Genomic DNA, 27,408 nt, shown 5'->3' on the forward strand with positions numbered 1-27,408 from the left:
CAGTTTCAGACCATTTCCTCCCTGACCCACATGCCTTTAGCACTTGTTCAAGTAATTTCCACAGAGGAGAAGGAAACTGAAAACAAATGCTCTTAATAAATTGTCATGTAATAATCAAAAGTTGTGGAATTTTTAATTTAGGAAATGTGTGAATCAGCACCTAGAGATCCTTTTGAAAGGCTGAAGGATGTTTGAAAGTGCTGTAAAGAATTTGCAGAATTTCATTCATTACCTATGAGAAGCTGAAGGAACTGGTAAAGGTAGAGCTCAGATGAGCAGCCAAGTTCATGTGGACTTCGAGGCTCTTTGCACTTCATCTGAATTTGAGGTTCCTTGAGGGCTTACAGGAGCTTTTTGTAAATGGATGGTTTACTGAGTGTTCAGCTTTTTTTCATTTCCTATAACAGTGTAATTAAGGGACCTTGAGAGTTTTCTGAGCATACTGCAGATGCTCTAGAAAGTCACATGTGAGGTTTGGGTCGTTGAAAGTCTTGTGGCCAAAAATACTCAGCCTGGTCATTAATAGACAACCTGACGTGGGATTATAAAACCAACTTACACATGTTCAAATGTGTGTGCAACTCAGCACTATGACTCCCCTACACAAAATGAGGAAAAAGCTGAAAGTTACAGCTGAGTTTCCAGCCCTTCCATCTCTGAAAGAGGCAGAGAGAAATCTGGTGTCAGGGACAAAAGAGGGAGAGTTCTGATGTTTCCTGCTCTGTACTGCGATGACTGCAGGATTCAGTCTCTAACTATCAATGCAATTGATGGAGAGCCAGGGCTTGCATCTAGAAATAACTGAGGAGCAGAGGAGCGACTGATTGTTGCTGTGGTCCTGTTCCTAAGCAGAATGGAGCATGGCTATAGAAGTAATCTGTTGTTTGACATCAAACACTATTAAAAGGAGGGGTAAATAGGCTAAAGAAATCCTTACCACAAAGCTGAACTGTTGAAGAACTTCTTTCATGCTGAATCACAGAAATTATTTTGGAAAGTAAATAAAATTCCAGGTACTGCGGTCACTTTTTAAAAAGAGAGTAAACCCAGGACACCGCTGAGATCCAAACAGATAAAAGTAAAGTCTTTCAGTCAAAGGTTAAGTTTATGATAAGTTAGAATATATTACAAACCTGCCAGGGTTAAGACTATTTATCTCTATGTTTCTGCACCACCGATGTCACAGAAAGAAAGTGAGTTCTGAACTAGCTTTTACTCAGTGCTGTGTGATTCATACAGGCCCTCTGGGTGTTTGGGTCACGGCTTCAAGAAGTCCTGAGCAGCCACCGTCAGGGCTATATTCTAGACTAACCCCCCAACACCCCACTACTCACAAACAGCAAAGAAAAACGGGGGAAAATGAAAGCATTTAAAGATAGGCAGGATACAAGAAATCTGTAAATTCAGTACTGCATTCAGATAGAAAATATTTTATCAGTGTATCTATTTCTGTTGGTTCTCTTGGTGCATTTTCAGTACATCTTCAAAATGCCTGCTTTGTATACCTTTTAGTCAAATTAGCATCAAGTGCTTACAAGTGGGTAAGGGATCCTAGCAAGAAATTATGGGAAAAAACCTTTGTGTGATAAGGATATCTCAGAAAAATAAAGAGAAAGTAAAGCTGAAGAGTGAAGTCATGTATTTTATGATAATCCCTCAAATTTACTTAATCCATTGTTAGTGGCTCTTTAGTGGTTTATGAGCTCTGCTTGACTGAGGTGAAAGCTATAAAATAAATTGATGGTAAAAAAAGGTTAATAATAGAAAAGCCTAAATGTGCTCTAAGAAGTCACAATTCAAAAGATTGCAAACAAAAAGGCAGTATACCATCTGTGAGTGTACAGTGTTGTTGTCTGATTTCAGTTTACTTGCATAAAACTCAGATGTTCAGAATCAGCCAAGTTTAACTCACAAAGCTGGGAACTTTGAGTTCTTCTTGCAAACTTGGCTGTGTCAGGAAACCTCTCCATTATTCAGAATAGTTGGCAGCCTCTCATTAAAAGGGGCCCAGAACTGGCACAGCAAAGGAAATTCAGGTCAGAAGGAAGGCACATTCATCAGCTGACCCTCTGCAGAAGGTTGTATAGTGCTTGCTACAACAGGCTCAAATTGCTGCTCTGACTCATTAAATAAAAGATTCAGTTGAACTTAGAAAGCTGGGCCAAAACACTCTTGTACCTATTACATGCTTTGTTTACCAGTGCTCAAGAACTGTTCCTAACCTAGATGGCACAGTCAGACTATGGTTGGTACACTTAAACTAGTCATCAACACAAATGCCAGTTTATTTTCCATGCTGACCTTAAAGTCCTTGGGGACTCACTGTGCTTTCCATTGTTTACACAGAGCTCTGGGCTGCTTTTGCTTAGCACTCCAGCAAGACCCAGGAGAACAGAACATGCTTTCTCTGCTACTGATAAAGAGATGAAACATTAGTTAGGACTTAACAAGCATCACACAGCCTAAAAAAAACAACCCTGTAAAAAGCAAAGAAGCAATAATACAAAGATTGCAGATGATCATGATCATAAAACTAGGTTATTTTAAAATTACTTATCCTATGTTTCTGAATTAACAGTTATGCGTCAATATAGACAGAGCTACAAAATGTGTGAAATACGGAAACAGCCTAAGAAAGCTACTTTCAATAACATTATGAAACTGTGGCTAAAATAGTTATCTTGCTGTAGATAGTACTTATATCTTGTTCCAAAAAAAATGTAACTATTAAAAAATCACATTGTACATTCATTGGGTCTTTCAGATGCAAGTCTTCTTTCGTGATTTCAGTGAATCATGCAAAAACTCATATTAAGTGATGCTTTTAAAAACAATGTAATGATTACTTGAATGATTACTTGCAATCTCCATATCATATCCTTTCCCTTCTTCTAAGATTGAGTCTCTGCTATGCACTGCTGAATACCAACCCTTCTTGTGATTTCAGGCACTGTGGGAGTTCACTATGTTTCAGCTAAATTTTATTTTGTTTGTTTGGTTGGTTTTTTTTATGTCTATATTTTTTGGGATTTATGACTGTTTTTATCTGATATAGACACGTTCCTGTAAGAGCATGAGTGTGTAAACAGAAAATTGCACCTAGTCACTGACTTTATATTCTGTCAATATCTTAGGAAATTATTTCCTTTTTTTTACCCACCATTAAATGAAGGACTTCTGATCATCCACTCATTCACCTGAACAGAAAGTAGCTGGCCTACCTTTATCTCTTGTAGATGGCATGGTTCTTCATTCACTGAAGATGTTCTGGAGGAACCCATTCACTGAGGGTTGATGCTGTTCTGTTGTTCAGTTTGTTTTGACTTTTCCTATCTGTTTTAAATCTAATTTCTTTCTTTCTTTCTTCCTTTCTACTTTTGAGGTTGCATTTTTGATGTTCAAGTTCACACCAGCCTTAATCAAGGGTTTAAATCACCAGGAACTCCAGAAGGACACCCCAATTCTGGTCGCAGTGTTGGACAATGTAAAGATTCCCCTTGCAGCTTAATAAAATGCAGAAATGGTGGCAAGTGCATAGAAACTGGCTCTACTGTTTAGTAAGTGTGCATATATATACATATATTAGACACAGCATAGACTTTCTCTAGAGTAATAACTGTGGTAATTTATTGTGTAACCAAATGAGGAGGGGAGGAAGGAAGGAAGGAAGGGAGGGAGGGAGGAAGGAAGGTGAAAGTTCGTTCAGTTAGACAAAAACATTAATATTAAAATATTAAAATTATGTTAGGACCATTTCTGGGGAATTTTTTTTTTTACGAAATTACATGGGTTGGTTCTGCTCCACTGTCACTGGCATGTAGACTTACTAGGAAATGCATGGGAAGAATTAGATTTGTGACCTTTTTTTGAAACTGAGTGAGCAGCTGGGATAGCAAAGAAGAAGTAGTAAAGAGGAGAACTTGACTGTGTTAATGTCCAAATGTGGCTGATGGGGCAAAAATAGGTGACTTCTGTTTCCTGGAAATTGTTATTTTCCATTAAAAAACCCCTTGTGGAGTAAACGACTGACTGCTCAACATTAGAAATTTCTGAGCCAGTTTAAACCTGTAGGAACTCCAAACATTTTCTGAAGTCTGTCAATTCATCTCTAAGCTGCGCACCTGCTGATCTGTGGGATGAGGGGAGGTAGCCCAAAAGATGAGTCTCTGGTCATTCATGCCTTGTCCCTCAGAGTAGGTGGAGTTGAATCCCCAGGCTGTATGCAGAGAAGGAGGAAGTAAATTTGCAGTTCCAAATTACTGTTGAGTGTCAGTACTTCCATTGTTATAAATTTTGTTTTCAAACACCTTGTAACGCAGCTGTAAAACCTTTGCTGACAAGCACTTTTTATTTTTAAAGTATCTGCCAAGATTAATTATGCTTGCTTCTCCTTATGTGCTTTCACATGTGTTCATTTATTTCCACATATTTGCATAATTTTTTTAAAAAAAGAAAAGTGATGATTTAAAACTTGTTAAGATACTGACTGAAAACATTGCAGACAGCAAGACTGATTTGAATGAGCAAAAAGGCTTTGCACTGTGTGTGATGCTTTTTAGAACAACAAACTGTCCTTCTGTGTGCTACAAATAAAAACATTTGCATATCTGTCAAACTGAAAACAATCTACTAATTCTGTATTGGAGAGAGAATTATATGGTAATTGGTTTTGCTGCCTGTGACACAAATCTGCACCTACGAGAAAATTGATACAGAATACCTGCTTCTAAAACTAGTAAACTGTACTGATACTTGGAAAACTGTCCCCAAGATTAGCACACAGATTGCTCCCCATTTCTCTTATGAGTGTATTTATATTCGCTTAAATACAGTAATGAAAGAAACACTTTAAAAAACACAGTTTGGAATTGCTTTCTGATTGTTGCACTACTGCATGTCACAACTGCTGCACTTGTCAGGATCCTCCCAGAGCTGTTAAATCCCTGATCTTCCTGAGGAACAAGAAAGGATAATGGTCATCCTTCTCCTTATGAGCATATTAGAGGTGATACAAAACCAAAATTACGAGACAAAAAATCGTAAATGTGGACTGAAACATCCCACTCCCATCCACCCATAGGCAAAGTTCTTTGTCATCATTACAATTTGTATTCCAGATTAGTTTAGGGATTATTCTAAAATTTCTGGGGCACTGGGGGAAAGGAGGGGGAGAGGAAGCAATTTGATTTTTCTGGGGTTTGTTTGCATTTAATTTATAGTGACCTACTACTTAATTCTATTCCAGTCTTCATATTTCAGGACAGCTAGGTCTTCACACACTAGATGTATTTGCATGCATGTACCAGTAGTGGTCTTTTTTTCCTCCCACACAAAAAGTGAAGCACTGCCAAAGAAGCATGAATGTAGCTTACATAAAATTTCTGTCAAAGTACAGTAGCTGTCAATACTGTCTCAATGTATTTTCTTAGAGGGAACTTCTTTCTCTTTTCAAATCATCTGTGTTCCTTGAGGGAACTGGATTTGTGTTCAAATATTTTCTCTGTTGAAATGAGATCTCTCCAGAGGTTTTGGTTGCTGTTTTGAGCTATTTTTATGTCTTGCTTTCACCACCCTACCAGGAAGTGTGCAGTGCTGTTAAGCTGTAGATTCAGTTGCTATAGGGATAATGCTTTGATTTAAATAGAAACAGAAATATGCAGCATTAATCTTTACATTCTGGCCAGCAACAGAGCACAACTGCTGTGTTTTAACAAAACAAAGGGGAAGTACTTGAATAATAAAATGAAGAATATAATTTTCAAGGGACAATAAAAAATGAAGAATATCATTTTCAAGGGACAATAATACCCCTATTATTTTATTTATGACACAAAATCATAGAAAATAGAAAATTGCATATAACAAGATTGTCTGTGATGTGCTGTGGCTACTTCTTGTTGATGAAATAAGAAAAAAGTGTATTTTGTGTGTTGTTTGATCAGAACATCAGGCAAAATGGAGAGGATTCAGTCTGTTAAATGTGAGCATGTACTGTCACTTTAGACACCCCTGGGTAGATGTTTGGCCATCAGCTGCTGCTTCAGAAGAGTGTGGGACTTGAATAAGTTTTCTGCCCTATCTCCAAACCTCATGTGGATTTCTCAGTACTGTATAGATTTCAAAGAGCAACAGCACTCAGGTTTCAGAAATTAAATCATACCCATATGTGTGGGGTAGCCCATAAAAGGAGCTTCTGTAGTCTCATTATTAGGCCAGATTCAATTAAAGCAAATTTGCAGTGCAAGGACAGAATCAATACGTAACATAAGGACATACTTTCATACTCTGCAAGGGAAAAGACATTTAGCCATTTAATTGTGGTTTAAAACAATACAAATTTCTAGTTTGGGGGGGTGAATTTGCTATCTAAAATTTTCCATCCAATTTACCTTATTTAATAGGACCCTTTTGCAGCACTCCATGGTTCTCTTTGCTTAAATACAGCTGATTCTCTTCTAATCTTGTTTTCTTCAGGTTCCATCTTTACCTCCTAGCCCAAAGATAGACAGTTTTTTGTTAAGGCTCTAGTTTTCCACTGCATGAATTTACAACTACTCTTATTTAGAAATTTCCTTCATTGCTCAGCATCTTTCCACTACAAAACAAATTCAAGAACTGCATCCAGAAATTTCCAGTGGATTGGGCAGCCTAATGAGGGTCAATACATGCCAATATGAATTTGAGATGTCCTACACTACCTGAGATATTTATATAATGTTAAGAAATGTTTCAGTTTCTCCTGTGGAAGTGTTTGGGGGTCAGACAAGATACCCTAGGGAGTTTCAGATATCACTAAACATCTGCCTAATTTGAGGTCTAATTAATCTGATAAATTCATTAAGCATCTGATCTCCATTGAGTATATAACCATCCTACATATAGAATCTTAAATTCAGGTGTCAGCTTCTAGTGTGATCAGTATTTTTTGTAGTAACACATAGCTACACTTCCTACATATCTTATGTGTAAAATAACTTTTCATTACTTGCTTTAATGTTGCCTGGATTTTGATAAAAAGTTTTGGGTTTTGATTCATAATCAACAATGAAATACACTTTTCATCCTTGCTTATGTAGAAACTGTGTTATTTGTTTGAGAGCTAATTTTGGCTTTGGTAAGGGACTTTGAAGCTGAATAAACCATTCTATGAATACTGTATGACACTTATAAGCATTTTACAAGAAACAAGAAAGAAAAAGCCATTAAATTAAACTATCCTTGAGCTTCCTAAATACAAATATTTTAGAACTTGAAGTGGTATTTGAATTTCCAAAATTTAAAGTTTCTTTTTCCTACTTGAACTGTCTGACTTTGCCCAGTACTTACTTTGAAGTGCATCCTATTAAGATTCCTTTCCAAAACCAGGTGATTCAAGATTATACAGTTTGTTTTCAGATACACTATCAAAGTTGTATTTGAAAGCCTTTCTATCCATTCCCACTTAAAAATATGCTTTAGAAAAGAAAAAAAAAAGACATTTTGGCAATTGCTCCTCAGATTCTGGTCTCTCGAGTACAGAAGAATTAATTTAATCTATGTTATTCAAAAAGCCTGAAAATAGGAAATGTCATCTTGCTGTGACATTGTCTCCAAAGACACATAAACTTGGAGTGTCTCCAGATGAACTAAATGTGTAGGATCCTATTAGAGTCAATGGAGATCCAGGACTTTCCATTGTCTAAACACTGGCATGCTAATGGCACGGGTCCTGGGATACTTTTCTGCTCTTCACAGGAGCACAGAAAAGAAGCACTCCAGAGGAGCACAAGTCTGCAGCTTTTCAGTCTTATCTGCAGGCTCACACATCTCTCAGACACACCATGGATCAGAAGGCAAATATCATTAGTCTGTGTTGAGGCGACTGAAGGCAGGATCTTCTCATTAGGGTCATGCATGTATTCGTTTCTGGGATGGATACTGCTCCAGTTCCCATGGCCATTTCCACTGGATCTCCACTGGTAGATTAGTAGTTGAGCGCAGGCTCAAGAATCCCATCGCCTAAGTGTGAGTATTCTGACAGGTATCTGTCAGAATCTTGTCTCCCTGGCCAACAGCTGCCTCTCTCATACACCTCTGGTTTTAGACTGGAACCAACTGGGCACCTGATGGAACATAAAATTAACTGTCTTGATCTCAGAATGAAGCTCACCTATTATACCTAAACCAATACAAGAAGCACCTGGGTGATACTCTTAGTCATACAATTTACTTTTAGGTAATCCTGCAAGAAGCAGGGAGTGGGACTCAAAGATCTCTATGAGTCCTTTCCAACTTGAGGTATTTTGTGATTCTAAATGGGTCTTTAAGTCCCTGAGAGTCAAGTCACTAGTGTGAGCTATTGAGCTCTTCTGGTCTGAAAAAACAAACCAAAGTCAGGAGACACAGAGTAAATAGACCACTACAGTAGGCTACATGATGGAAAACATTTGAAACACCACCTCTTCCTTCATCTCTGTAAAGATTAGGAAATTTTGGATCTAACTTCTCAGCACCAGTCCATCTTGCTTAGGCATGTTAAATAGGCTTCATTTGTTGATAGACTATTGCCGCTGTAGGCCAGCAAACATGTTCAACTCTGTGCAAATAATTTTCAATTGATTTAAACCTGACTTCTGTTACGTCATAAAAGAAGAGAATTAAAAGAAATTTAAAGAGACATATGCAAACATATGCAGACAAGCCAGGGAAAAGGGAAGAGCCCTCATGTATGATGCCCAAGAGCAGCAGCATCAGCTCCAGCAGCCTCCCTCAGGGCACAAGGAAGGGGCCCTGCTGTTTGCACTCTGAGAGTTAAATCAGGTAAATTTAAAGGGAAGTTAAATACTTCCCCTTCTCAGTAGCTTTCATGCATTGAAGCATAACATTTATAGCTGAGACAAAAAGCACTCTGATGCTGACTTTGATGAATTCAGGTGCTTTTGCTTTTGCAAGGTCCTGTCCTCTTTTCCCCTTCATGCCAAATGGCTGTTTAATCACTCTGAAGAGTTTGTTGTTTGTGCTTTGTTTACACGTTGTCTGATCTGAAGGTTTGGTGAAACAAGAGTTTCATAGGCTCCTCATTATATTTTACACAGAAAGAGTGGTCTGATTAATGGAGGATGTGCAGCTCAGTCAATGCAAAGAAAAATTCAAGAGTTTGTGCAAAACAAAAAACCAAACAAACATGGACCAATCAAAACCTAATCAAAAGATATGAGTTTTCATTCTTAGCCTTGGGAGAAAAAACTTCCAGGAAAAAGTCCATACTTTTATTCAGGGGAATAATTATTTTAATCATAAAGTGATACAAAATGCTGGAAAACAAATAGATCAATTATATTTTAACTCTTTATTAAGGAGAGCATTTTAAACATCATTTCCAAGTGTATTCTGCATTTAACAATTTCTACAGAATTCACACTAATTTTAAATTTATAGGTTAGTGTGACTTTTTTGGGTTTGTTCCCCAGCTTCGATGAAAGAAAGGCATAAAGTGTAGCAGATAATAACAAGTTCAATGATTCAGTTGGTTTAGAAAATTTACCTTTGGTATAGATTTACAATCATGAATATATGAAACCCAGATTGCCACCTCTTTCATCGCGTATCCACTATTCTCTTTTCAATCGAGTGCTTCAACAAACTTACATCTGATATGCCAGTTATAAGAATTTAGAAAATTAATGACTAAGTGAAAGGCAGTTGTTGACAGAGTCCTGTTAGTAGTTAAAATTTCTCTTCAAATAACTTAACAATTCCATTGTGCTGGTTTTCTTTTGGTTTTTTTTTGCTGTTTACCTTTCCCCTTTAATGCTCACTTTAACTCCTCCTGCTTTATGAAGCCAGGACCTTTTGGAGATATTTGTAGAGCAAAACAAACATACAAAAGCTACAAGCCTTTTTCTTCTTGTTTTTTTTTTTTAAATTCTTCAAACAAATGCTAATATTGTAATGTTAATGTGCAAAATAAAATATTTCCTATTATATAGATTTTTCTTTTATAATAAAATGAACGTACCAAAAAGTTAAATGAGGAACTTGCTTACTACCTTTTTCCATTAACCATTTTGGATCAGGTTATTAAAGATAGGTATCCAAACTTGAAAATCTTGATTAGATTGCTACTGAGAGATTGATTTCTTTTGATAATACTGTTGCATTATTTTCTTTCACTTACCCTCCGTAGCTGTGACTGCCTCACTGGATGGAAAGGTGCATTTTGCACAGAAACTGTGTCAGTATGTGAACCTGAGCATGATCCTCCACATCTGTGTCAGCAAGGCAGTACCTGTGTGCCACTGCCTAATGGCTACACATGTCACTGTCCTCTTGGAACAACTGGTACCTACTGTGAACAAGGTATGTCAAATGCACAGTACATTGTACACTCAGTTAATGATGTAAAACCACAGCATTTTTGCAATAGATCAATTAGATGTGACATAGAGACACAAAGTAGAAAATAGATTTAAGAAAGTGATGCTCCTTTCTATTGGAAAAAGTAATTTAAAGCAATGAATTGTTAGATATTGTTTCCTTACTCTGCTTATTTTTAATGACCTTTTTTCCTTCCATTTTTTCAAATCATTCAACCAAATTCACAAGCATGATTTGTCAGACACCAAGGGGAGAGGAAGCATTGCAAAGCAATATAATAGTGCTTAGTTCAATTCCCAATCTCACCATAATGAGGTATGATGGGAAATGCACTTGAGATCCCGGTAGTGGTACAGAAGAGGGAAGCACCTGGGACCTTATCCAATGTCTACTGATCCTAATGAAGAGCTTCCTTTTGACTTCACAGCCTATTGGGTAGGGATGCACTGATAACGATGACAAAATATGCAGTCACTGTAAAAATCCACAAGTGAGTATTCTCCCTGGTTTTCTTTCAACATGTCACCCTCAAAATGTCCTCAGTTTGCAGGTTTTGCATTTCTTACCCTCATGTAAAGGAATCCTTTATCTGTTTTCTTCTGTGAGAGACTGTGCAAATGAATATGCAACAATGTGGATACACAGGTGCTACAAGCTCAGGGACTTTTCCTGCAAGTGCCCAAAGTGCCTCTGTGTGTAGGGAGGTGTCATACAGTTCACACCCCCTATTCCACAGGTCTTAGATCCTGTTAATTTTGTACAAGCTTATGTTCTCCTATCGAGAAACTCTCTGTACAACTTTTGGAGAAATCCAGTTACTGTTAAATAGCTGCCTTTCCAAACTGCCTGTCAAGGTCCAGCCTCTCTTGTTGTGCAAGTTTGAAGCACAAAACTGACAGGCTGAACTGCATTTGGCCTGATTTGCAGTCCTCACCCTACAGATGGGTAGTTTTTAAACTCCATTACATGTGGAATTGGTAGGCTCAAATGAAAAAGAATATAGCTTCTGGAAAGTTACTGTTGAATTCCTTATTCCATGTAAGAATGTGCTTGCTTTATTGCCTCTGCTGCAACAGCTGTTCAAGGCTCTTTATATGAACTTTCCAATTTTCAATTCTCATTTCAAGCAAGGTTTTCAAAAGTAATGCCATCTGGATTCAGGATACTGATCATCAGGACATGTGCTATACATAAAGCAGGTAATTAATCAGGTAAACACTCCTGTGTTCTGGTTCCAGAATACATTTGGTTCTTCTTATGATGGCCACATTATCAGTACAAAACTTACACCGGAGCAAGAGAGAAATGTATTTCTTACAGACTGTCTTTCTTGTAGTAATTCTTCACCTGGTAAACAGATTAGAGGGTTCCTGTCTGTTCTATTTAAAAAGCTTACCTTTTATAAATAGGTGCTATGGATCCTGACCAAACTCTGTGCCCTGTATTTCACCTTACTCTGTGGCAGAATAATTAATTATCATGAGATTTTTCAAAGAGCAGTTTGCACTTTTAGTGGATGGCAAATTGCTAAAAAACAGCTGCTTATCAAGATGGAATATCTCATCTCTGGATTAATGGTGGTTATTGGAGCCAAAAGAAAAAGAGACAGAGAGCAATGAACAGCCCAAGGGACTGGGAGAAAACAAAGGACAATTAAAGGATGAAGAGTAATGAATGTACCAGAAAGAGTGGGGGGAAGTGTGACAAGAAGACTGAAGAGATTTATGAGGCAAAAAAAGTGCAGAGTAGAGTAACAAAGGGTAAGAACAAACAGGGGTTTACCAGATTATAGCAACCGGGGCAATAGGGGTAGAACCACAATAATAAACAAGAGTACAGTAATTTCACGACTATAAGGTGCACCCTTTTGACTAAAAATTTGTCCCAAACCCGGAAGTGCACCTTACAGTCTGGTGTGCCTTGTATAATGTACAAAGTTCGGAAATTTGCCAACATGGAAGTGTGAGCTGCGAGACATGGGGGGAGCCGGCAGGGCCGTGGCAGCCAGTTGAAGGTGGGGCCGCGGTTCCGTGGCACCCGGGTGGAGGCGGGGCTGCGGGAACGCGGCAGCTGGCTGGAGGCAGGCCGGCGGGGCTGCAGTGCCGTGGCAGCTGGGTGGAGGCAGGGCTGGGGCCCGTGGTGGCCCTCCTGCCGGTGCAGCCGGGTACCAGGCCCCATAGCTCCCAGGTACAGGCGGGCCTGGGAGCCCCAGGAGGCGGGGCCGAGCAGCACTGTGCGTGCCCCGGCCCCGGGGAGGTGGGGTGGAGCAGTGACAGGCATAGCCCGGCCCCAGGGAGGTGGGGCCAAGCAGCGGCAGGCATAGCCTGGCCCTGCCAGGTACAGGCGGGCCCAGGGGCCCATGGCTGCCGGGTTGAGGCTGGGCCTCGGCCAGCAACCAAGCTGGGGGAGCTGGGGGCGGAGCCTCGCTGCAAAAAAAAAGTGCGCCTTATAGTCCAGTGCGCCTTATATGATGTACAATGTTGTGAATCTTGCTGGCTCCCGGGGTGTGCCTTATAGTCCAGTGCGCCTTATGGTCTTGAAATTACTGTACTCTGAACACAATTATGAAGGGTACACAGGCATAAATCATCAATAAACAAGCACTAAAAATGTTTGAGGTTCTTTATTAACTATGTACATGAGAAATGAGAGATGAAAGCATATGAGCATGATGCTGTTCTTGTTCTGTGATTGTTCTGCTTAAAGCATCAACTCAAACCACCAAGCATGCAGTGACAGAGACTGCACAGAGATAGGGTACATTATGGCTAAGCTTTAAATGTCAGAGCTCCATAGCAAGTGTCCAGTGTTTGGAAAACTAAGTCAGAATAGACTGAACAGAGAGAGAGCAAGATCAGTTAAAGAACATAGCTTTCATTCCCTTATGGCCTGAGACTCACAGGGCTTACTCAATTATCTCACAATGACCATTGCCAATAAGTAAATTGAGCAATATTCTCAGGAGGTTGCACAAAGATGTGTGCTATTGCATGTGGTTTAGAGGAAATAGAGGAAATCAACCCACTTGAAAAAGAGAGGGTAGCAGTTTCAATCACTCTGCATTTCCTTTAGGTTGTGCACAACCAATTCATATTCAGGAAGTAGCACAGTGATATTTTGTAGCCTGAAATGCTGAGAGAAAATATTTCATCATATATTTCAACCTGACAAAGCAAGTACCAGGATTTGCTTTCTCAGAGAAAGATCAAGAAATTTAGCAGGTAGACAGCACCCTGGTGACTGACAAATAGGAAGATGCCTGTGAAATTTAAGACCAGTTTTGGGAAGGCAAGCATCCACAATGAGCACTAGAAGAGAAGGACAGGGTTGTAAATTAGATCGGAATGAGCCCAAGAAATAAAGCCTTGTCATGCAAGGCAGAGTAATACACTTGTTTAAGAACTTAAAACTCCACTTCTGGTGCACTGTGTTGTCCAAACACAGTGTCCTGTTAGCACTCATCAAACAAGAGTGTTAGGTTTCAAAATGTAACATTCATATAAACAAACAAAAATGTTATTAATTTATACTTCCATAAACAAAAGGCTTTGTAATGAAATGGGAAGGAAATTGGAGATTTCTGGAGGAATCTTTTTTACTTGATGTTAAAATTGCCATTTGGACTCAAACCACTTCCAAGACTGCTTGTGACACATGAAGCAGTAAATCATGCTGTTCCACTGGTTTGAAAAGGTCACAGCTGTGACAATAACACAGCAAAGCCATCCTGGCTCCTGAGGTGCATAAATGGCAATCAAATATTGCCATGATCTGCCCCAGCATTAAATCTTAGTTAGCACTCCCATAACCACAAGGATATGGGGAACTAGTTTATCTAGAGATTTTTTAAAAGTAGTTCTGTTTTCCATGACACCAAAACATGATATTAAAAAAATATTTTGGTAATTTGGCTTAAAGTTTGCAACTGAAGCACCAGAAAATTCTAACTTTTCTTCTGATTAAGAAGTAAAGCTTCAGCCTCCGCAGCATAATAATTTAGTTATTTCAATAACACACAATATTCAAAACCAACAAGAGTTTCCAGTAATTTGTCTGGGGAGTCTCCTGCATGGCTTTGCACGCCAAATTCCAGCTTATTCCATTTCTGCCAATGAATATCTTTGTAATTAGATCTCTCAAAGGGTTTCTGAAGAGGGAGAAGTCTCTAAGGACCTGTTTTTTTTCTGTTCCCCTGTAAGTATATAGTAGACCCGTTGGTTTCACTGTGATTATTACTGTGAGAAACAGTGGCCAAGATCAAATGTCAAGGATGATTCTTCCTGAGAAAGAAGGAACAGTGTAAAACCGTTTTGCAGCAGGTAGTTTGATTATACAGCACATTGCTACATATGTGAACACAATATCTTTTTTCATAAATAGTAATTATTAAGACGTGTGAACATTAAAATTAGAGACATTATCCATAATTACTGACTGCAGTTATATTCTAATATGTGCTAAATTCTATTTTAGTAACTTATTCTTCTCATAAGAGCTGTGTGCCTGTGTGAGGCCATTAATCCTGTCTCCAGCAGTGGCCAACAGTGGATGTTTAGAGAAAAAATTAACACAGCAGCTGTATACAACATCTCCCTGAAGCACTCTTTTAGCAACTAAACATTTATGGCTTACTTTTCTTTTTTTTTTGCCATTTATCTTAATGGATTAAATCAAGTCTCTAGTTTTGTCATAAACAGTATCACCAAAGATTATGAAAAACTTGAACAAAAATAAATTTTAAGTCAATAAAGTTCCTGTGGCATTCCTTTCCAAATTGAGATATATTTCCACATTAGATAGAGTTTCTATGGGTACTGAGCATATTTATCTCCCAGATAATTTTGTAGAGGAGTGAAGAAGCCCTACAATTTCAGATTAGTTAGTTGTGAGATAACAGAGACTGATAATGTTCTTATTTAAGGGGACAGCAATGTAATATTTGAAAGATTCTATAGATGGCACTATTGGAGAACACTTGCCAGTGGTGAAACTAAATGGCGTTTTCATCACAGTATTTCTATGAATTTTAAATTATTCAGCAGTTTTCTTTAGCAGGAATGGTTTGTGCCACATACATTCATAACATTATTATGATAATTTTTCTTGACTTCAAGGCATGATAACAGAGTGCTACTGCCTTTTTCACAAAGAAATGAGTTAATAAATAGATTTCTTCAACTGTATATTAGTTTCTGAATTCCACAACTACAAATACTGCCTGTCAATGTACAACTCTTGAAAAACTGAAAGAAAATGTAAAAAGTTTTCATTGTCCTGTCCTTGGTTTAATGAGATACTTGTCAAGCAATAAAGCCATTTCCTTGATGAACAAAGGGTGAGCAACTTCCTGGCGCCATGCTTATTCAGCTCTAGTCGATTTCCTAAATATTATTTTGATGCCAAATTCCATTTTTCTGATATAAAAGTACAACAAATTTTTGAAAATACTTGATAAATTGACAGAAAAAAACCCAAAAAAACTTTGATTTCTGAAATAATTTTTACTCTATTTTTTACTTTCTACATAGTATAGAATGATACTTGATGTATTTTGACTACTATTGTAAGATAAAATAATTCACAATATAATTTAGCTCAACTTCTACATGACAAGACACTTTATATACACAATCAAGCACACATACATGTACACATGTGTTGAGTTTACCTGACAATGCAGTTAGACCTGCACAGTCTATCTCATAATTATCATTTGGAAACTTTCGTTTCTATCTTTAACCAGGAGGACAATTTGTTATTGTGTCACAGTAACTATTGTCACTATTGTCTTTTAGTCATTTAAGCAGTACCAATCACATCAAGCTTTGTTTCCAGTGACATTTTTTGAAAACTTGTGGCAATATGAGAAAATCATTAAATAGTAGCCACATCATTCATGTTGCATAAGGATAAAATATGTTGTCTAAATTCTACATGAAAAGCAATCTAAGCTTTCAGGTTTATCATTAACAGTCCAGTAAACTTAATATTCATGTCTGGCACAAGGGAACATGCATTTGTAATATTTATCTGTATAATTTTAAATGCCAAGTAGAATTAAATGAGTTGCCTACTCAAATACATCACATATAAACCCAAGTGGAAGTAATGTATGATAAAATAAAGGAGATAATACCCCCACACCAAGTCAGCCATGTTATCATGGGATGTGATGTCCCAATAAAAATTCAGTCATCTACTTACCATTCCCTCCAGTCACCCAAGTGAGTAAGAACAAGATCCAGCCAGCTAACTAGCACTAAGCAGAATGACTCTGAAATTACTTAGATGTCCTCTACGAGCATGAATTATATGTTGGAAATGTGCTTGCCACCTTACTTTGTGAAGGTGTTCAGAATTAGTTAGTTAGTTAGTTAGTGGTGGGAACTGGTTTTAAAGACAAAGTTCCTAGATTTAAGTATCTAAATGTGAGTTCAATATATAAGTTCCTATTATGAGTTTAAAGCTTTGAGAGTATTTCTCAGCCCATAGGGATAGGGCTGGTGTCTGGTCTTAAAGATGGCTTTGCTGAGGAGTCCAAGCAGGAGTTGCCTCCTGCATTGCTTCAGGACCAGCTTTAAATACCCTATGATCCTGTGCTGAACTACACTGTAGCAGCATCAAGATCCACTTGATCTGAACCCTGACTCACAGACTGATTTGCAGGCTGGACCTTAGCATCTGCTTCATCACTCTTGAACACACTTACCCTAGCTCAGCTATCAGGCATAGGGAGGCTTGATCAGGCTTTACCTAGTGAAAAATGAGCCAGACATGACCTTTTCTATGTCTTTTGTTATTAGGTCCTCACTCCTTTGAGCAGTGACTCACATTTCCTTTCTCCCTCTTGCTGGAAGCTGTAACAGATTGCCCAGAGAGGCTGCAGAGGCTCCGTCATAGGAGATATTCTGGAACTGTCTGGACACAATCCCGTGCAATGGGCTCTGGGATGACCCTGCTTGAGCAGGGAGGTTGGACCAGGTGATCCTCTGTGGTCCCTTCCAGCCATGTTGTGATTCTGTGTAGCATCATCAGATATTAGTATTCAGCTTAGAAAACTGAGCCATTAATCACATACAGAAGAGAAGTATTTGTTTAAATGCCTCTTGTAGTTATAATGCATCCCACGATTGCATCCCTAAGTGTTCTAGTGAGTAATGCAGTAGTTACAGCAAAGGTCCTTCCAATTTAGCTTATAGGATCAGCAAAGGCATCCATTTACCTCATTTGTTTTAGCAATGAGTTTCTCAGGAGTAAGCACGTGTGAAACAGGTTGTCTTGTGCAAGTTTAGCTGAACTTCTTATTTGCTTATCTTAGGTGAAAAATAAAGTCTGCTGCTAAGAAAACAGAATTAGAGTACCTCAGCCTCTGATGTGTTAGTTCTGTATATGCCTGCCATAAAAGAAAATTGAAAAGCTTAAATTGTCATATTCTTCACCTTAAAAGTTTGTCTGTCTATAGAAGCAATTTTGCAAAAATGAAATTTCATACTGTTCACCTCTGTGCACTGTGGTAGAGCGAATGAATTCTGTTTTGGGATATGAGTGCACATATGGGTTCCAAGCACCTGTCAAGTCAGATTTTTTCCATGTATTTAATCAGTACTTGCAGAATCTACAGATCATTTACAAGAAAATTATAAGTCATTCTAGTACCTAGTTCCTATAGTTAGTCCTGCTGCATTGTGGCAAAATATGTTACTTTATGACACTTGTAAGATACATTTATTGGGAATAAGCCTACTTTTTAAAGATAATGAAAATAAAATATTTGCATTTCAGAAGTTCCAGAATGAAGTATATTAAATAGAGTATTGTATTTGATATCTATAAATCAGGATAATACCTCCTTACTAAAGAATTCTGACATCTGTTGCTGAAGCTGTGGGTTTTATTTTTTAATACTCTATCTGTAATATGAAACCATAGACTTAATTCTTTCTCTGAGTAATACCATAAAACCACCTTTTATCCTTGTTATCTTTCTTTGCTTCAAGGCTTTTTATCATCGCAGTCTTCCTTTCATATCCCTCCCAATGACAAGCAATGTAGCATTTCAATCCTGCTGATTTTGCTCTCACACTTGTCATTGTCCAGGCTTCCTCCAGAAGCAGCAAAGAATTAACTAGATTGAAAAAGTGAAACTGAATCTGGCATAGAGACTTTCAGATACCTCATTATACACTCTGCCTAAGGCGACCTTTTAAGTAGCAGCATGTTTTCATGTAAGATGACCACTGTGGCACAGTTCCACATACAAGACTCACTGTGCAAAAATCTGCTAAGAGGAGACTGACTTCCAAATGATGCATGGAGAAAAATGTCTGTATATCAAATAATTATTACTACTGTACTGATTGTTTTTTAAATATGAAGACATTAGTAAAGGGATTTATCTTTACTAAATGGAGACCCTTGTCTTTCTACTGAAAAAAATGTATCTAGAATAATAAGTGTTACTCTGTGTTTTGTACCTCATAGTGTTTATAAGTTTTAGTGATGTAAAGTACAGCAGCAAATCTGTTTAGCAAGTTTTACCACTATTTATCATCCATTCTAAATGCTATTCTAAATACTTTCATTTCTGTGAATTTTTAAGTATAGATGCCAGGAACTTCATACTTTTTGACATTATGTAATATATCAGTAGAGACACTGCCTAGTCTTGATAGGGTGCATAACAGCTATTTTGATACTTAGGATGGGAGTGATTTGAGAATATATACATAGATTGAACAACAGCTCATCAAAAGCCTGATTCTGATCATTCAAGCATTTAATAAATCCATTATAACCTGATATTCCAGTGATTACAAGTTGCTTTCAGACTTACTGAGATTTTGTGCCACCAAATCATGTGCCTTCCTCAGAAATATTATCTATAATTCAACCAGGGGGAATTAATAAAAAGGTCATCTGTGCAGTTACTGCCCACTCAAGAGGTATCCTCAGGTCAGGTTGTGCTGATAACAGGTGAGGTCTGCATCCTCTACAGTGATGCATCTGTCTGCTGGACACTGTCTACCAGGGGCACCTTGAACCCTATTCTGAGGGAAGCGGTGTGACAAATAGACAAATCACAAGAGCTTGCAGCATGCTGGCTGTATTCCAGCCTAATAAGGAGGCCCATCTGTGATAGGCAGTACAGGTGCAGTTGGGTGGTGAGTGGTTCACCAGCAGATGCTATGCAGAAAATTTGAGGGTGAAAGATAGCAAAAGGTATCTCAGAATGCACTTCAAGGACATCATGAAGGTATATTTGACTGCAAGCAAGCAAGTATATTTGACTGAGAACAAGTTACTATAAAACAATGAAATTGGGAGCACTAAAATGAGGAATGATGATCTCTTAGGAAGGGAACAGCACAGCTTCAGCTGGAAATGCAGAAGTGAGAACACTTACAACTCAGGCATTTAATACTGCTATTTAACTAAATAGTAGAAATGGTTCATCACAAACAGGTCTAAATACACCCTCCACATCCAAGTAGCTTGATTTATTCCAGCAAACCTACAAATACAATAGACTAACAACTACGTGATCATGAGTTAGCTAATAACTAACATGATTACAGAGGTTATTTACAAAGCATGTAGTTAAAGGACAAGGGGGAATGGCTTCAAGCTGAAAGAGAATAGGCTGAGATTAGATATTAGGGAAAAAATCTTTGAAACTGGTGAGGCACTGGAACAGGTTGGGCCAGAGAAGTTGTAGACACCCCATCCCCTGAAAGTGCCCAGACCAGGTTGGATGGAGCCCTGAGCAAGCTGATCTAGTGGAAGATGTCACTGGCCATAGCACGGGAGTTGAACCTAGGTGATCTTTAAAGTCCCTTCCAAGCCAACACATTCTGTGATTCTTTGATTCTCTGAATAACTATCTCCAATATGCAATGCTACAGTGGGAAAACTGAAAGTCGTTCAAGTCACATAAAGCATTATAGAAAAGTAAAATAATTTATTGTGTTGTCTGAGGGCAGTTGAACCAGCCTGATTTTGTAGTGTTATACGAACAATCAGCACTGAGAGAAGAGGTAAGACAGAATGATTAGTCGTGTATAGCTCAAAAGTGTACATTTGTACCCTAACGTAATTGTGTAAAGTGTTCTCTTTCCCTATAAATAGGACACTTTGGAATTATCAAACATCTCAGTGTGATTATCCTAAATACAAATTTCAGCAACAATTAATGAACATTTCCCACTTAAAAGGTACATTCTTATGGCACACAAAGCATCTCATAACAAATCTCCACTAGGATTTTCATCTGTATGGTGAGAAAATAAATGTTTATTTTGACTTGTGCAACAGTATTTTGCATTTAAATTTTTAAACAATGTGAAATTTACACTTATATTTATTTGAAAATGATGCCAACAAGATCTCATTTATTTTGTATTAGAAACTGTAGCCTTGATTGTTGAGGAAAATAAGGCACCCAGAAGACAATGGCATTGATCAGCTATTATCTAAGTTTTATTTTGTAGCTAGGTTATTTTTATTCTGTGAAAAGGGAAGAATTGGAAGTATTATGTACAGCATTTAAGCACTATTATGCAAAATAACTGTTCCATAGTAATGCAGTCCTCTCAAAATATCTTTCAGAGGACATTTCCTTTTGTATTTTTCAGATATTTCCATTAGTGATGCATCCTTCAGAAATAATGAATCATCATGGATGTCATTTGCACCCTTTTATATCCGCCATAAGACCCATATTAAACTGCAGGTTCCAGCCTCTCTCTCCTCATGGTATCCTGTTCTACACTGCACAGCATCTGGGTACTCAGTCAGGTAAGGGGATTCCAGCTTCCTGCTATCATACGGCCAGGTATTTGGTGAAAAAGAAAGGGAGTTCTTTGGGGTGATTCAGGCATTCAGTCTCTGTGACTCATTGTCCATGGTGGCTGGGTTTTATCATGGAATCATAGAATGTTAGGGGATTGGAAGGGACCTTAAACATCATCTGGTCCCAACCCCCTCTGCCATGGGCAAGGACACTTTCCACTAGACCTGGTTGCTCAAGGCCTTACCAACCTGGCCTTGAACACTACCAGGGATGGGGCATTCACAGCCACCCTGGGAAATCTGTTCCCATGTCTATCCACCCTCACAGTAAATATGTCTTCCTAATATCTAACCTAAATTTCCGCTCTTCCAATTTTCACCCACCACTCATTGTGCTGTAGTTCCTGCCCAAGCCCCTCTCTGGCCTCCTTGTCGCCTCCTGCAGATACTGAAAGGTTGCTGCAAGGTCCCCCCATATAGCCTTCTCTTCTCTAGGCTGAACAGCCCCAACTTTCTCAGCCTGTCTTTGCAGGAGAGTTTATCCAGTCCTTCTATCAACATTATGGCCTTCCGATGGACTAGCTCAAATAATTCCATGTCCTTCTTCTGCTGGGGACACAAGAACTGTATTGTAGAGTTGATTTGAACTGTTCATAAGAAAAAAAACATGCAAAACCAAAGTTTTACACGGTCCAAAGCCAGCATGTACTTAATAAACTTATTTAAAGGTTCAGGACAACATTTCTCCCTGAAAGTGACCACAGTCAGCTTTTTAGAAGCTACACTAAGATACTCACTTTGGGGGACCTGGTCAAGTGTTTTAAATTACGAAAACCAAACAATATGAAAACTGATCAAACAAGTGAAAGTGAACAGAGTGAAGTGTAGCTTTTATTATATAATGTTGAAAAGTGTGCTAGTGCAGCATGTAAAACATGCAATATCTGCATTTCCCAGATATGCAGTGACAATTAAATCCAAAATAAAATATTTCTAGAAGTATTTTAAACTTTACTAAGTTAACATTCCTAAAACTTCATATCAAGAAACATACTCTGATAATGTAAGTACATTCTAAAATTTAGTCTTTAAGGTGTACATTTTTTGTAATTACTTTATTAACATTCTCAATTGCATTTAAATGGTGAATGCAGATTTTCAAAACAGAAACATTATGTGTCATCCATAACATCATCTTAGAGGAAATTTTTCACTTGTATTGAGCAGTAGGTTATGCAAAAATTATGCTTTATATGACAAAAAAAAAAAAATTATTGATTATGTATTTTTACATTCTTTTGTTCAAAGTCTAAAGCTCTAAGATATTTCAATAAACATACTCAGCCACAAATTCCTATAAACACACATATGCCCAAAGTACCAGTGTACACAGATGTTACAACAGGTTGATAATGCATCATATACTGCTGATACCTCCTGTTTGCCTTATTCTAACTGCAACCACATATCAAGAAGCTTCAAAGAAAAAATATATGGAGCATCTGTAATAAAAATACATGTATTAGCAAAGAGCTCTGTCTTCTACAATGAATCTTCTATAGTTCTATCACTTACAGGCCAAATTCTGAGATTCTTGGTGAATTGTTCTCTCCTGCATAAACTAAAGCATTACATGGCCCATGAAAAATAGGACAAAAAAGGGATCTCTCGCAAAAATAGACAGAGGTCATGGAAGCAGCTAGTATATAATGAAATTAAATATCTCATTGGAAGCATCAAATAAGTGCTAAGTATGTTTAACTTGGGCCAGGAGTGGTGTAGTCCCAGCATGCCCTTATTCTCTTGCCATTCCTGAGTGTTTTAGTTTGCACAGGAAAGAATATTTTCCTGCAGTCACTTTCTAGAATCATAGCAATTCCATTCCAAAATAAAATTCCTCTCATATAGAGGGATTAATTTACAAATTTCTTATTTTCACTTTTACTGTCCTCAAGTTTTGAAAGATTCAGGAAAAACTAATCTTTTTTTTAATTTTTGCCTTCATATAATCCTGTCAAATCCAGGCCAGAATTAGACTGATGAAAAACTTAGGCGTATTCTTAGCAGCCAGCAGATGAGATAGAGCTTTCTGTGTAGGATTAGTTTAGAAAGCATTTCAAATAAAGCTGCTTCTTCTAGACATTTATGTAAGATTTAATAAATTAATTGCTGAAATCATAGGGTTTTTTTCCAAAATTCCTTTTAAATAGGAAATCATTAGAATTTTTTTTTCCTCACTAGTCAATGCTGTTTTATTAAAATAAATGAGCTGACTATGTAGCTAATTTAGCAATGATACTGAGTTGCACAGTTATGTATCAGCTTGGTTTGTCACCCACATAAACACTACGCTGGGACTTTTTCTTCAAGGACATGTTCTACCTAATAATCCTCCTGCCTTAAAAATAAAATCACATCTTTAGTAGGTGAAGAAAAAAACCATGAGACTTCTGTTGCAACATTTTTCTTCCAGCTTTGTTCTTTCCAAAGAACATGTCAGAACTTTCTAGATAGAGCAAGTCTCCTCACTTTGAAGTTGAGCAGCTGGTTTCCAGCTTCTATTCCTCGAAAATTATCACTACTCCACTACATTTAAATACCTCACAAACTGGCATAAAATGGAAATATCCTGTGAATCTGTTAGCCTAATTTCCTATAATTGTCAGTCATCCACTTTGTTGCTTTGTCAACTCTTTCTGAATGTGTATCATGACTGATATGGTACTACTGATTTCTGCAGGTCCTAAGAAAATAATTCCCAAAGTTTGACAAAATTTATGTGGCTAGCAACATTAATAATAAGCTGGGAATAAAAACCCAACCCAACAGTGACTTGACTTCAGAAACTTGAAGACTGAATGACAAAGGAACTTTCTTCCTCCCTTTGACTACTTGCTCTATGCACTGCTTCTGGTCAAGGTCTAAGCAAACACTTTGGAACTCATGTGGAGTCCAGCATTGTTTGTAGGAGGCCAGCTCACTTCACATTTTCTGAAGGGCAGTGTATCTTTTTACCAATGAAAGCATGAGACTCCTAATGATTAAACAGCCTTTAATTCATACAGGGCTTGCTGGATGTCCACCAGGTGCTTGAACAATGTATATAATTCAGTCCATTTACACAGCCACCATTCTGCATACTTGGAGGCCTTGGCACCCTGGTAACAGGCAGTTTAAAAGGAGCCTTGCTTTTTTGTTGAGTCATAGCATTACTGAAACTTTACATTTGTTAGCAGAAGTGGAATATGCCATACACTGCCTGGATTATTCTAGAGTTCAGGCCAGGGTGATGGAAAGGTTTGCTCCCCAAAGAGATAAGAACAAACAGTCATGCTAGGTGACAAAGAATGAAGTCAGGTCAATAGACAGAATGGGATGACTCATGCTAAATTTAACATTCAACATCGGCAACAGTAGTTCTCTGTCTCTCTTTAGCCAGATTATGTTACCTACCTGGTTTAAAAAAACTTTAACTCCTGATATTTAAGGCATTTCAGCTTATAAATCTATAACATAAAAATAATAGAATGTCAGTAAAAGTGCATAATGTCTCCATGATTTTCTAAAACATTACTTATGATGAAAATAGAATCATGGAGCTGGACTAAAATCTTTTGGAAATATTCAGAACTTCTAAATAACAAAAAGACAGGGATATTATTTTTCTAATTAGAGAGAAACTGATCATCCACTCACTTTTAAAACAAGAACTTGAGTGGTCAAGTCTTTTCTCTTTGCAGTCATATTTCCTTAGTTGACAGGGACATAATTTCTGCTTCGTTACTAGTTTTGGAATCATTTATTATATCATTTGGAATCAGTGTAGGAAGCAGAACTGCCAGCTAGCTGTGTGACAGAAAAGACATCCCCACTGTCTTGAAATCTGTTGCATATGAAGTTACCTGTTTGACACTGGCAAGCAAACAAAAAAAAAACCGGCAAGTTGAGGCTGCTCAAGAGAGATGGTTGCTTCCAGCAGCCAAAATGTGCCAGGGTGACAGTGGTGACTAAAGGAAGCACAGTAAGTTTCTTCACAAAGAAGAAAGGCATTTTGGAAAGGTGAGGCTGAATAGTCCAATCTACAAATAGGTAAGTGCCCACCCCTTGTAGATACATGGGCATCACTGTCTGCAAGGTTGCTCTGGGTCCCAGGTATGCCCTTCCTGGTATGGGATGGTGCTCCAAACTGAAGCTGGACTCTACCTATTGACACACTGATTTTCTACATGGTTTGAGAAATATACAGGCTTGACTTGACACCAGTTTTCCACCTTGCATGAGCTGTGATATGGAACTCCACACATGGAGCAGAATAAATTATAATAATCCATGAAAGCATATCCATGGGTAGCTCCTTTAAGTACACGTTAAGGGCATTGGCTAAGGTCAACCCTAGGTAAAAGATCAAGTTACAACAACTGCAATAAGCTCCTTTACTTTGTCAGCCAGCTGGTACCTAACTGCACACTCAGACAAGGGCAAAGACAAGGTTAACAAACTTAAAGGAAGGCAGTTTCAACCATGTAGACAAATTACCAGCTAGCAGTTAACAGCAGACGTTGCAGAGGGTGGGAATAAGGCTCATCTCTTCTCTGTTCTTCATTCCCTCATTTTATCCCTTTACAGCCCTTCCTTTTCTTCCCTGTTTTCTCTCCTTGGCCTTGGGCCTTATTCTGGCTACTGGAAATGCTCAGGAGGCATGTGAAGGACAACTGCTGGACAGTAAGGCTTCCTCTCAGGGGGACACCACAGTGCATCACCTTCCTTGGTCACCTTGGCCACAGATTGTAGTCACTCAGCTGGAGGCTGATAGGGACATTTCAACCCCTTCTAGAGAAGAAAAGTTCTGCTCCTAGAAGAATATGTAAGGGGTGACAGTGTACAAGGATGTGTTTCAGGTCCATGGAAAATCATACAGAAGAGCAGGATAAGAGGAAAACTGGGAACAGGATGGAAAAAAAGAATGAAAGCAATGTTTTGAACTCAGCTCACATATATGGCGCTCTCTCTCTCTCTCTCAATCTATGTATATAGACACATATATAAAACTATATATATAGCTCCAGCTAGGCAGGAAGTGAGCAGATACCTGTTGGAGCTGTGATGGTTACAGAATGCATCATGCCAATGCGAGGCAGTAATACTGCTGGAGACACGGGCACTTCATTATGGTGGCTTAACATGGTCAGTTTGGAGTGCAGATGAGCACATAACAGTAAGAGGTTTCATTAACTCGGAATTATTCCCATTAATGTTACTGCTTATGAGACTAAAATGTTTAAATGTTTGCTCTGCTGCCATGATGGTGCCAATGATCAATAACAACTTCTGAAAAAAATGGTGGAAGGAGAGTGGAGAGGAGGAAATGCTGCTCAATACCACAGTGATATAAAGAGGCACTCTGGGCCTAAGCTAGGGGACAGAAGGGTGAGGTAAAACCAACAGAAGGCCCAGACTGCAAACATACATCCAGAGGTGCTGTCTCAGTGCTCTGAAACAACTAAAGGAACCAAGAAGGTAGATGTTCAGTAACCAGGAAATCACAGTGTAGGGTTCCTGGGACACTTAAGTGCAAGAAGGTGCTGAAGCACTGAACTCATCAAAGCTTAGCATAGAGGCTTCTGCTCAGCAACACAGGATGAGACAAAAGACAAGCAACATATGGCTCAAAGGAATCTAGATCTTCAGTGGTTCCTGGAACTAGTCAGTCAGTTTTGAGCACACAGGAAGCCTTCAGAGACACTTACATCTCTGTATCACTGGGATAATGGTAATAGCAATAAAAATGAACACTCCTGACTGTAAGATAGCCAACACTCCTGACTGTAAGATAGCATTCACTACTACAAAAGTCACTTATAAGTATCTTTGCCCAACAGAGACGTGTAAATTGAATATTATTACATTTTTTACTCTGGTGAAGGTTCTGGCCTGAATAGGACATCTCCAAAGAGAGTGCAATTTTCCTAGAATGCATTTTCGACTGTATCAAGTTTTCACAAATTATGATGTATATGAGTTTCCTGTGGTAACACAGAAACATGGAGAGTTGATACTGCTTGAGCATGGTCCCCTCTTAGAATTGGGGTATACAGAAACATCTGCATGCCGAGATAAAGATTGACTATGAAAGGGCATTGCCACCATTTGGAAGAATTTAAAATTTGACTGTGAGACTGTAACCAATTTGTTGAAGAGATTTACATATATATTCATAGTAGTAGCAAGCTGAAAAATTTTATGATGCATTCATCATAAGGTCAT

The 27,408-nt window shown here is 38.2% G+C and overlaps 1 protein-coding gene across 1 annotated transcript in view; it reads left to right on the plus strand.

The window, feature by feature from the left end:
• The window catches only part of EYS (eyes shut homolog), an 811,979-nt gene that overhangs the window by 775,244 nt on the left and 9,327 nt on the right, over window positions 1-27,408 (plus strand). The window contains 4 exon segments of the mRNA XM_033053725.1: window positions 3,383-3,557; window positions 10,166-10,338; window positions 20,988-21,085; window positions 21,087-21,150. Coding sequence (XP_032909616.1) covers window positions 3,383-3,557; window positions 10,166-10,338; window positions 20,988-21,085; window positions 21,087-21,150 — 510 coding nt within the window.

Source organism: Catharus ustulatus, chromosome 3 (assembly GCF_009819885.2).
Source record: "Catharus ustulatus isolate bCatUst1 chromosome 3, bCatUst1.pri.v2, whole genome shotgun sequence".
Taxonomy (NCBI): domain Eukaryota; kingdom Metazoa; phylum Chordata; class Aves; order Passeriformes; family Turdidae; genus Catharus; species Catharus ustulatus.